At 45.1% G+C, this 12,259-nt stretch overlaps 1 protein-coding gene across 2 annotated transcripts; it reads left to right on the forward strand.

Moving 5' to 3' along the window:
• On the forward strand, positions 1-12,048 carry LOC139377212 (twisted gastrulation protein homolog 1-A-like). 2 transcript variants are annotated; one of them, XM_071120212.1, is made up of 5 exons: positions 1-374; positions 3,285-3,475; positions 8,537-8,636; positions 9,067-9,327; positions 11,409-12,048. In XM_071120212.1, exons 2-5 carry the CDS (start codon positions 3,338-3,340, stop codon positions 11,588-11,590), a joined length of 681 nt encoding a protein of 226 aa, XP_070976313.1. In that variant the 5' UTR covers positions 1-374; positions 3,285-3,337; the 3' UTR covers positions 11,591-12,048. The 2 variants fall into 2 exon arrangements, with proteins under 2 accessions (XP_070976313.1, XP_070976314.1); XM_071120213.1 differs by having other exon boundaries at positions 343-374; positions 3,291-3,475; positions 11,409-11,669.
• The last annotated feature ends 211 nt before the right edge of the window (positions 12,049-12,259 follow it).

Genomic DNA, 12,259 nt, shown 5'->3' on the forward strand with positions numbered 1-12,259 from the left:
GGCAACGCAGAAGCGCGTTGGCGCGCGCGCAATAATTGACTAACATGGATTTCTAAATGTATTTTGCTACGCTTGCGCACGCGACGTGTCCGGTCTGGTCAGCATGTTACCACTCAAACGCGTCCTATGTGTCCAACTAACTAACGTACCAAGTTGCTGGTCTACTCTGGATGTGAAAATGAACGGTGTGTCTTTAAGGCGTCCTACTGCCCTGTAGATGTGTGTTGCTGTGGCAGAGAAACTGACGCCCGGGACCCTGTAGTCCACGTTATTATTCCATCCAGAACCGGCGAGGAAACTGGCGGCGTTGCGTTCATAGGAGATACAGCCGTCAATCAAAAACAAACGTCCCAAACTATTGCAACTCTGTCGCGGTGAGTGTTAAAAAATCTCATCTTGACGCATGTGGCGTTACTGGATGAATCGGTGTTGTGCGTACGAGGAAACGGTTTAGGTGTTCTAGGTAGGCGTTTTAGCCCCTAGGAAAGCGACGTGTAAAACGACTAGTAGAAGGTATGCTAGGCTACTTACTGTAAGTGCAGTGTCATTAACGAAATGACTATAACTTGTGGTTTTCACAATGGTCTTCTCCTCTTTCCATTGTGAAAAATGAAAGGGCAAGGCAAATGCTACTCTAATATTCTCTCACTTGGGGCACATAGATCTTCTACTAACTGCCCGGGCTGCTTCAGTGTATTTGTAGTAAGAGAAACACACAAAAAACAACAACAAATATCACAGCGGAGACATTTTTATTCATTACATCAAATGGGAGCCTACATTATTGTCAATATGTTGTAACCAAACAGGATTTCATAACAATACGGTTTGTTATTGATTTTATATAACTTTTTTTATCTTGACGTAATTGCCTATAAAGGTTGTGATTTTTGGTGTCTTGTCATAGAGAATGTAAATCCTCTGCATTATTCACAGCAGAAGCTGACTGTTCTGTGTGTAAATGCAGTGGTGGGGAAAAGTACCCAATTGTCATACTTGAGTAAAAGTAAAGATATCCTTAATAGAAAATGACTCAAGTGAAAGTGACCCAGTAAAATACTACTTGAGTAAAAGTCAAAGTATTTGGTTTTAAATATACTTAAGAATCAAAAGTAAAAGTATAAATAATTTCAAATTTCTTATATTAAGCAATCCAGACGGCATGATTTACTCATTTTATTTTATTAACGGAAAGCGACAGGCACACTCCAACACTCAGATATCATTTAGAAATGAAGCATTTGTGTTTAGTGAGTCCTCCAGATCAGAGACAGTAGGGATGACCAGGGATGTTCTCTGTTTAGTGAGTCCTCCAGATCAGAGGCTAGTAGGGATGACCAGGGATGTTCTCTGTTTAGTGAGTCCTCCAGATCAGAGACAGTAGGGGTGACCAGGGATGTTCTCTGTTTAGTGAGTCCTCCAGATCAGATCAGTAGGGGTGACCAGGGATGTTCTCTGTTTAGTGAGTCCACCAGATCAGAGGCAGTAGGGATGACCAGGGATGTTCTCTGTTTAGTGAGTCCACCAGATCAGAGGCAGTAGGGATGACCAGGGATGTTCTCTGTTTAGTGAGTCCACCAGATCAGAGGCAGTAGGGATGACCAGGGATGTTCTCTGTTTAGTGAGTCCTCCAGATCAGAGGCAGTAGATGACCAGGGATGTTCTCTGTTTAGTGAGTCCTCCAGATCAGAGGCTAGTAGGGATGACCAGGGATGTTCTCTGTTTAGTGAGTCCTCCAGATCAGAGGCAGTAGGGATGACCAGGGATGTTCTCTGTTTAGTGAGTCCTCCAGATCAGAGGCTAGTAGGGATGACCAGGGATGTTCTCTGTTTAGTGAGTCCTCCAGATCAGAGGCTAGTAGGGATGTCCAGGGATGTTCTCTGTTTAGTGAGTCCTCCAGATCAGAGGCTAGTAGGGATGACCAGGGATGTTCTCTGTTTAGTGAGTCCTTCAGATCAGAGGCTAGTAGGGATGACCAGGGATGTTCTCTGTTTAGTGAGTCCTCCAGATCAGAGGCTAGTAGGGATGACCAGGGATGTTCTCTGTTTAGTGAGTCCTCCAGATCAGAGGTAGTAGGGATGACCAGGGATGTTCTCTGTTTAGTGAGTCCTTCAGATCAGAGGCTAGTAGGGATGACCAGGGATGTTCTCTGTTTAGTGAGTCCTTCAGATCAGAGGCAGTAGATGACCAGGGATGTTCTCTGTTTAGTGAGTCCTCCAGATCAGAGGCTAGTAGGGATGACCAGGGATGTTCTCTGTTTAGTGAGTCCTCCAGATCAGAGACAGTAGAGATGACCAGGGATGTTCTCTGTTTAGTGATTCCTCCAGATCAGAGGCAGTAGAGATGACCAGGGATGTTCTCTGTTTAGTGAGTCCTCCAGATCAGAGGCAGTAGATGACCAGGGATGTTCTCTGTTTAGTGAGTCCTCCAGATCAGAGGCTAGTAGGGATGACCAGGGATGTTCTCTGTTTAGTGAGTCCTCCAGATCAGAGGCAGTAGAGATGACCAGGGATGTTCTCTGTTTAGTGAGTCCTCCAGATCAGAGGCTAGTAGGGATGACCAGGGATGTTCTCTGTTTAGTGAGTCCTCCAGATCAGAGGCAGTAGGCATGACCAGGGATGTTCTCTGTTTAGTGAGTCCTTCAGATCAGAGGCAGTAGGGATGACCAGGGATGTTCTCTGTTTAGTGAGTCCTTCAGATCAGAGGCTAGTAGGGATGACCAGGGATGTTCTCTGTTTAGTGAGTCCTTCAGATCAGAGGCAGTAGGGATGATCAGGGATGTTCTCTGTTTAGTGAGTCCTCCAGATCAGAGGCAGTAGGGATGACCAGGGATGTTCTCTGTTTAGTGAGTCCTCCAGATCAGAGACAGTAGCGATGCCCAGGGATGTTCTCTGTTTAGTGAGTCCTCCAGATCAGAGGCAGTAGGGATGACCAGGGATGTTTTCTGTTTAGTGAGTCCTCCAGATCAGAGGCAGTAGGGATGACCAGGGATGTTCTCTGTTTAGTGAGTCCTCCAGATCAGAGGCAGTAGGGATGACCAGGGATGTTTTCTGTTTAGTGAGTCCTCCAGATCAGAGGCAGTAGGGATGACCAGGGATGTTCTCTTGATGTGTATCAATTGGACCATTTTCTTGTCAACATGTAATGAGTACATTTGGGATGTCAGGGAAAATGTATGGAGTAAAAAGTACATTATTTTCTTTAGGAATGTAGTGAAGTATCTATCAGATTTGTATCCCCCCACACACACACCTCCCACTAACACTATTCTCTCTTGTGTGTAGAGTCAGGTGGACAGACACACGTTGCGTTGCTGTGTGTTGAGCCGACCATCAGGATGAGGCCTGGTCAGCTGTGTGTTCTGGTCCCAGCTTCCACTACCCTCCTCTTCCTCCTGGTCCTATCAGGATCTTCTCAGACCAGCGCCTGTAACAAGGCCCTCTGCGCCTCCGACGTCAGCAAGTGCCTCATACAGGTGTGTGTGTGTGTGTGTGTCATATCTTGGTGATGTGTAGAAGAGGGTAATGTGAACACTTGTGATGTCATCAATCCAGCCAATTATTATTTTTTTTGAACAGACTCCAAACCAAACACTATCTTTGCATTACAACCGTGTGTGTGTGTGTGACTGTGTCTTGTATATTTGTATCCTATTATTGAATTTTCACTTTTCCCTCCACTAGTTTGTTCATGTGGTTTATCCAGTTGCATTATGTGCCTTTACAACAGTGGTAAGGAAAAAGTATAAAAGACTCCCCCCTGGTGGCCGGACCCGGTGTTGGAAAGCCAGGAGCTGCCACCAAGCTCTAGAGTTCCACCGGGGTTGAAAGACCCTGAGTAAACAGTGGGAAGAAAAAGGTATGTGAACCTTTTAGAATTACCTGGATTTCTACATAAATTGGTCATAAAATGTTATCTGATCTTTATCTAAGTCACAACAACAGACAAACCCAGTCTGCTTTAAACTAATAACATAAACAATTATACGTTCTCGTGTCTTTAATGAACACACCGTGTAAACATTCACAGTGCAGGGTGGGAAAAGTATGTGAACCCTTGGATTTAATAACTGGTTGACCCTCCTTTGGGCAGCAATAACCTCAACCAAACGTTTTCTCTAGTTGTGGATCAGACCTGCACAACGGTCAGGAGGAGTTTTGGACCATTCCTCTTTACAAAACTGTTTCAGTTCAGCAATATTCTTGGTATGTCTGGTGTGAACCACTCCCTTGAGGTCCCTTGAGGTCAGGACTGACTGGGCCACCCCAGAAGGCATATTTTCTTCTGTTCAAGCCATTCTGTTGTTGATTTACTTCTGTGTTTTTGGGTTGTTGTCCTGTTGCGTCACCCAACTTCTGTTGAGCTTCAATTGGCGGACAGATAGCCTTACATTCTCCTCAAAAATGTCTTGATGAACTTGGGAATTAATTTTTTCGTCAACGATAGCAAGCTGTCCAGACCCTGAGGCAGCAAAGCAGCCCTAAACCATGATGCTCCCTCCACCAGACTTTACAGTTGGGATGAGGTTTTGATGTTGGTGTGCTGTGCCTTTTTTTCTCCTCACACAGTGTTGTGTCATCCTTCCAAACAACTCAACTTTAGTTTCATCTGTCCATAGAATATTTTTCCAGTAGCGCTGTGGAACATCCAGGTGCTCCTTTGCAAACTTCAGCAAACATGTTTTTTTTTGGACAGCAGTGGCTTCTTCCGTGGTGGCTTCTTCCGTGGTGGCTTCTTCCGTGGTGGCTTCTTCCGTGGTGGCTTCTTCCGTGGTGGCTTCTTCCGTGGTGGCTTCTTCCGTGGTGGCTTCTTCCGTGGTGGCTTCTTCCGTGGTGGCTTCTTCCGTGGTGGCTTCTTCCGTGGTGGCTTCTTCCGTGGTGGCTTCTTCCGTGGTGGCTTCTTCCGTGGTGGCTTCTTCCGTGGTGGCTTCTTCCGTGGTGGCTTCTTCCGTGGTGGCTTTTTCCGTGGTGGCTTCTTCCGTGGTGGCTTTTTCCGTGGTGGCTTCTTCCGTGGTGGCTTCTTCCGTGGTGGCTTCTTCCGTGGTGGCTTCTTCCGTGGTGGCTTCTTCCGTGGTGGCTTCTTCCGTGGTGGCTTCTTCCGTGGTGGCTTTTTCCGTGGTGGCTTCTTCCGTGGTGGCTTCTTCCGTGGTGGCTTCTTCCGTGGTGGCTTCTTCCGTGGTGGCTTCTTCCGTGGTGGCTTCTTCCGTGGTGGCTTCTTCCGTGGTGGCTTCTTCCGTGGTGGCTTCTTCCGTGGTGGCTTCTTCCGTGGTGGCTTCTTCCGTGGTGGCTTCTTCCGTGGTGGCTTCTTCCGTGGTGGCTTTTTCCGTGGTGGCTTCTTCCGTGGTGGCTTCTTCCGTGGTGGCTTTTTCCGTGGTGGCTTTTTCCGTGGTGGCTTTTTCCGTGGTGGCTTTTTCCGTGGTGGCTTCTTCCGTGGTGGCTTCTTCCGTGGTGGCTTTTTCCGTGGTGGCTTCTTCCGTGGTGGCTTCTTCCGTGGTGGCTTCTTCCGTGGTGGCTTCTTCCGTGGTGGCTTCTTCCGTGGTGGCTTCTTCCGTGGTGGCTTCTTCCGTGGTGGCTTCTTCCGTGGTGGCTTCTTCCGTGGTGTCGTCCCATGAACACCATTCCTGTTTCATGTTCTACGTTTTGTAGACTTGTCAACAGAGATGTTAACATGTTCCAGAGATTTCTGTAAGTCTTTAGCTGACACTCTAGGATTCTTCTGAACCTCATTGAGAATTCTGCGCTTTTGATCTTGCAGTCATCTTTGCAGAACGGCCACTCCTAGGGAGAGTAGCAACCGTGCTGATATTTCTCCATTTATAGACAATTTGTCTTACCGTGGACTGACTTTTAGAGATACTTTTGTAACCCTTTCCAGCTTTATGTAGGGCAACAACTTTTAATCTCAGGTCTTCTGAGATCTCTTTTGTTCGAGGCATGGTTCACATCAGGCAACGCTTCTTGTGAATAGCAAATTCAAATTTTGTGAGTGTTCTTTATGGGACATGGCAGCTCTAACCAAAATTTCCAATCTCGTCTCATTGATTCCAGGTTAGCTGACTCCTGACTCCAATTAGCTTTTGGAGAAGTCATTAGCCTAGGGGTTCACATACTTTTTCCAACCTACAATGTGAATGTTTAAATTATGTATTCAATATAGACAAGAAAAATACAATAATTTGTGTGTTATTAGTTTAAGCAGACTGTGTTTGTCTGTTGTTGTGACTTAGATGAAGATCAGATCAAATGTTATGTCATATTTATGCAGAAATCCAGGTAATTCCTGAGGGTTCACACACCTTTTCCTTGCCACTGTAATTCTATACATTATTCTGTACCATTAAAAACAACAGCTATTCACTCTTAGAAAATAAGCTGCTATCTATAATCTAAAAGGGTTCTTCGACTTTCCCCATAGGAGAACCATTTTAAAGAACCCTTTTTGGTTCCAGGTAGAACCCTTTTTGGTTCCAGGTAGAACCCTTTTTGGTTCCAGGTAGAACCCTTTTTGGTTCCAGGTAGAACCCTTTTTGGTTCCAGGTAGAACCCTTTTTGGTTCCAGGTAGAACCCTTTCCACAGAGGGTTCTACATTTACAATATAGCTGGCTAGCCTAACTACAACTCTTAAATGTTTCTAAACTATAAACAGTGATAATTAGCAGACATTTGCATGAAACTTCATGGATTTCTAGTTTCCTTTTTTAAATTATATTCTAACCAAAAGTAAAAGGTTCCTGTTTTGATAAATGTAATAGTGGGTTAGGTCTGCTCTATATTAGCTAATAGCAGACCTAGTTTCCTCCCTGTTTCACACCTGGTAGTGTGGTGGATGGGACGACCAGCTCTCTGTAACCTAGAGGGTAACCAGTGGGTCCATCTCCTCTATACCATGCTTCTTGTAGGATGAGAATGCCTGTGTTTTTATTTGGTGAAGTCTGGGTTCCTGCTCCTTAGGCCAAATCCAGATGAACTCTCTCTCTCTGTCAATGTCAATTCAAAGGGCTTTATTGGCATGGGAAATATGTTTCCATTTCCAAAGCAAGTGAAATAGATAATAAACAAAAGTGAAATAAACAATATAAAATGAACAGTAAACATTACTCACACATTTCAAAGGTCATACAGTGTTGTAACGACATGCAAATAGTGAAAGTACAAAAGGGAAAATAAACATAAATATGGGTTGTATTTACAATGGTGTTTGTTCTTCACTGGTTGCCCTTTTTTCTTGTGGCAACAGGTCACACATCTTGCTGCTGTGATGTCACACTGGTATGTAAACCCAGTTGATATGGGAGTTTCTCAAAATTGGATTTGTTTTCAAATTCTTTGTGGGAAATATGTCTCTCTAATATGGTCATACAGTTTGGCAGAAGGTTAGGAAGTGCAGCTCAGTTTCCTCCTCATTTTGTGGGCAGTGGGCACATAGCCTGTCTCTCTACCTCTCTCTCTCTACCATCACATCTTTCCATGCATGACACCTGTCTGTAGCCACTGGATATTCCGTGTGTTCTGAGTAGAGCCTCTGAGTATTTATAGACTTGCTGCTTTGAACTCTCAGACGCTTGTTAACTTGTCCGTGAAAGCAACAGTCTCTCCTAGTGATTTAATGGGCTAGTGACACATCCACAACAACCAGAGTCATTGGTCTGAACTCCCCGGACAGGAAGGAGGATGAGTTGTGAGGCTGTTCTAGGCTTTAGGCCGGCAGTGGCGGTTCTGGGGGGGAGGCAAGTGCCCCTGTGACAACAATTTTGGACCCCCTTGTGGCCCCCCGAAATGGCACCCCGGCCCAACTCATTGCTCACTCTTTACCCCACCACGGTGGCTTTAGTTTGTTGCCAAAATGTGTTTTCACTTTTGTTGAAACAATGTACATGTGTCCTAGATTTTCCTTTTTCTTTGTGCTTTCCAAGACAAGATTTTATTAGAATTTAGCATACTTGTACAGTGAAAATTCTTCTGGTTCACAATTGAGTTTGGGTTAATGCAGAAAAATCAATTGCTTGTGTGTTGTGAACTTGCCGCGTGCCTGAACATGTACATGCATACAATATCATGTATTTATGTTCCACTCCTAACCAGACATGAGCCTAGCGTGTCCAACTGTAACTCCATCCTTCCTAGAGAAGATACCATACAGTATCATGTTTGTTCCCCTTCCTTCCTAGAGAAGATACCATACAGTATCAGGTTTGTTCCTCTCCTTCCTAGAGAAGATACCATACAGTATCATGTAGATTCCCCTTCCTTCCTGGAGAAGATACCATGTGATATGAAGTTGCTCTGACTAGTAATAGAGGGTCTCTGTTATGAATGCTTGACTGTTTGTTTTATTTCTAACAGTGGAATGTAAATCTGGACAGAGACCTGCTGTTTTTCTGAAATGTTTCTAGACAGGTCTCTGTGGAGACTTGGTTCTGTCTTTGAAAACTATAACCTCAGCTCTGAGAACAACATACTGTATCTTGTCAGTAGTTTATTGTATTGACTTGGTTGTGTGTGTGTGTGTGTGTGTGTGTGTGTGTGTGTGTTGCAGGAGCTGTGTCAGTGTCGTCCATCCGACGGGAACTGTTCATGTTGTAAAGAGTGTATGCTCTGTCTGGGGACACTGTGGGAGGAATGCTGTGACTGTGTTGGTGAGTACTGTGTGTGTGTGTGTGTGTGTGTGTGTATGTGTGTGTTGGTAAGTCACATCTCAAACAGTACAATATGTGTGTTTATTCATGAAACACAACAATACCTCAGCTCAGTCAAAAACGATACGGTTGTTACCAGCCTCCTCAATTAGACAGGAATGTCTGTGGAGTTATTTAAATGACTGAGTGCACTTGGCAAGTTGTTTTCTGCACAGGTTGGTTTAAAAGTGGACTCGTTATTGGACTCTGAAAATTAAGGGAGCTATACTGAATTATAAACTGGGTGGTTCGAGCCCTGAATGCTGGTTGGCTGACAGCCGTGGTATATCAGACCGTATTGCATTATATTTTTTACTGCACTAATTACGTTGTAAACTCTCCCTCGTTCTCTCCCTCTGCCTCTCCCTCGTTCTCTCTTTTTCTCTCTCAGGGATGTGTAACCCTAAGAACTACAGTGATACTCCAGCCACCTCCAAGAGCACAGTGGAGGAACTCCATCGACCAATCCCCTCGCTGTTCCGAGCCCTCACGGAGGGCGACGCCCCTATCAACATGATGGTGGTGTCCTTTCCCGTTGCCGAGGAACTATCTCACCATGAGAACCTGGTCTCTTTCCTAGAGACGCTTGACGACCAGCACCAGAACATATCGCTCCCCGCCAACAGCATCCACGGCAGCTACGACACTCAAGGTTGCGAAACCATAGAACTAGAATGATTTGACTGTGGAACCACAGAACTAGAATGATTTGACTGTGGAACCACATAACTAGAATGATTTGACTGTGGAACCACAGAATCACTGTGGAACCACAGAACTAGAATGATTTGACTGTGGAACCACAGAACTAGAATGATTTGACTGTGGAACCACAGAACTAGAATAGTATGATAGATTACATTTCTATGAATGGACCACCGTAGTCATTACAGAGACAGTTGGGCTTCGTTGCAGTGAACACTGTTTAGACTGTGTAAAACACTGAGTGGTTAGTTTACACTACATTCTAGAAGGAAAGAAACGCACACCTATTTAGGCGAGGTGCTGGCTAGCGGAGTTGAAAACTTGAAAATAAAGGCACACTCTAGGAGCTCAGATGGAAAAATGTAATATCCAACGTTTCGACAGACGAGCTGTCTTCATCAGGGTATAACGAAACGTTGGATATTGTATTTTTACATCTGAGCTCCTAGAGTTTGCAGCTCTCCTTTATTTTCTAGTTTACACTACATGTCATCCCACTAGAGGAGAAACACCAAATCGGATGTTGTGTTCAGTCCGGAGGGATGATGTTGGTGATGTGAACTGCCTTTTCCTCCTCTCCTCATCATCCTCCTCTCCTCATCATCCTCCTCTTCTCTCTCCTCCTCCCCTCCTCCTCCCGTTCTTCCTCTTCTCTCATCATCCTCTCCTCCCGTTCCTCCTCTTCTCTCTCTCTCCTCCCGTTCCTCCTCTTCTCTCTCTCTCTCCTCCCGTTCCTCCTCTTCTCTCTCTCTCCTCCCGTTCCTCCTCTTCTCTCTCTCTCTCCTCCCGTTCCTCCTCTTCTCTCTCTCTCTCCTCCCGTTCCTCCTCTTTTCTCTCTCTCTCCTCCCGTTCCTCCTCTTCTCTCTCTCTCCTCCCGTTCCTCCTCTTTTCTCTCTCTCTCCTCCCGTTCCTCCTCTTTTCTCTCTCTCCTCCCGTTCCTCCTCTTTTTTCTCTCTCTCTCCTCCCGTTCCTCCTCTTTTTTCTCTCTCTCCTCCCGTTCCCCCTCTTCTTTCTCTCTCCTCCCGTTCCCCCTCTTCTTTCTCTCTCCTCCCGTTCCCCCTCTTCTTTCTCTCTCTCTCTCCTCCCGTTCCCCCTCTTCTTTCTCTCTCTCTCTCCTCCCGTTCCCCCTCTTCTTTCTCTCTCTCTCTCCTCCCGTTCCTCCTCTTCTCTCTCTCTCTCCTCCCGTTCCTCCTCTTCTCTCTCTCTCTCCTCCCGTTCCTCCTCTTCTCTCTCTCTTCTCCCGTTCCTCCTCTTTTCTCTCTCTCTCCTCCCGTTCCTCCTCTTTTCTCTCTCTCCTCCCGTTCCTCCTCTTTTCTCTCTCTCCTCCCGTTCCTCCTCTTCTTTCTCTCTCTCTCTCCTCCCGTTCCCCCTCTTCTTTCTCTCTCTCTCTCCTCCCGTTCCCCCTCTTCTTTCTCTCTCTCTCTCCTCCCGTTCCCCCTCTTCTTTCTCTCTCTCTCTCCTCCCGTTCCCCCTCTTCTTTCTCTCTCTCTCTCCTCCCGTTCCCCCTCCTCTCTCTCCTCTCTCTGGTTTGGTCCTGAACCTTTGATCTAGCTCTTATAGAAAAAAAAGACACTGCATTCATGAGTTTCCTGAGACCCCATATTGGTTAAATATGAGAGCATTGGTTGGATCCCACCACAATGCCCAGCTGTTAACTCATTAGAAACACCAGATGTGCGTCCCAATTGGTACCCTAGTCTCCCTATGTAGTGAACCACTTTTGACCAGGGCCCAATGAAAAGTAGTGCACTGCATAGGGAATAGGGTGCCAATTGGGACGCAATCTAGAACACATGGTCACACTTAGTGTTAGCAGCACACCCATTGTCCTCAGTCATAAAAGCAAACCCTAAGGAAAACATTGGAAGGTTAATGATGACCGCTTTTAGCAGGTAACTACTTACTACGGATATAAATATGTTTTCATGGGATTACTAGTTATGTTTTAAAGATGTGGTTACTGAGAGAGCTGACCAGTGCCCTATTTTTTTTCTCTGTATCCTTCCACCTTCCACCCTTGTCCGCCAGATAACATGTGTACGGTGGTCTACTTTGACGACTGCGTATCCATCCGCCAGTGTAAACTATACTGTGAGTCGATGGGAGGGTCGAAGTACCGCTGGTTCCACAACGCCTGCTGTCAGTGCATCGGCCCGGAGTGTCTGGACTACGGCAGCAAGGCTGTGAAGTGCATGAACTGTCTGTTCTGAAAACAGATGGTGGATGGATCCATGAACTGTCTGTTCTGAAAACTGATGGCTCCACGGTGGTGGAGACTGGCACCAAAAATATGGACCAAAACAATGGGTGGCTCCAAAGAGGGGCTAGACGATGCTGAAGCCTCCTCAAAAATAGCCTAGCCCCCCCCCAAAAAACATTGTTTTAGTACATCATATAGGTCAAATATTTACTGATGCATTGTTTTATCATTATTTTATTCTGTGTATGTTGTATATTTTAGATGTTTAAAAAAAAAAAAAAAGTTTTTACTAGAGCTGTTTGTTGATAATGTTTTTTATTTTTTACAATAATCATGCCAAATAAAATGTTTGACTTGGTATGGTTTGTATTAAGTTGAACCTTTTTCTACTCTGGCGCAATATAACAATATAAACCTCATGTTATTTCACAGAACACACAAGACTTTTATAATACAGATATAACCAAATTGTGTTGTTTTGGAATTGATTGACATCTACTTCAGACCAAGAGTTTGTACACAGTATAATTTAAACATTTAAATGGAACTTATTTTCTCAATAAACAAATCAGGCTGTTAGCTAGCTAGCTAACCAATCTGTAAAAATAAAAAAGTGAAATGCTGGGGACCAAGTTACTGGCTATAGTTTTAAGACGACTACAGTGTGTGTCTTGGGTGT

The sequence above is a fragment of the Oncorhynchus clarkii genome, chromosome 20 (assembly GCF_045791955.1).
Source record: "Oncorhynchus clarkii lewisi isolate Uvic-CL-2024 chromosome 20, UVic_Ocla_1.0, whole genome shotgun sequence".
NCBI classification, from domain to species: Eukaryota; Metazoa; Chordata; class Actinopteri; order Salmoniformes; family Salmonidae; genus Oncorhynchus; species Oncorhynchus clarkii.

Bases quoted from the DNA above. Each gene is read 5' to 3' on its own strand.
- LOC139377212 (XM_071120212.1), top strand. From the start codon at position 3,338: ATGAGGCCTGGTCAGCTGTGTGTTCTGGTCCCAGCTTCCACTACCCTC. The intron at 8,637-9,066 runs GTGAGTACTGTG...TTTCTCTCTCAG, and splicing joins GGAATGCTGTGACTGTGTTG to GGATGTGTAACCCTAAGAAC. The intron at 9,328-11,408 runs GTTGCGAAACCA...CTTGTCCGCCAG, and splicing joins CGGCAGCTACGACACTCAAG to ATAACATGTGTACGGTGGTC.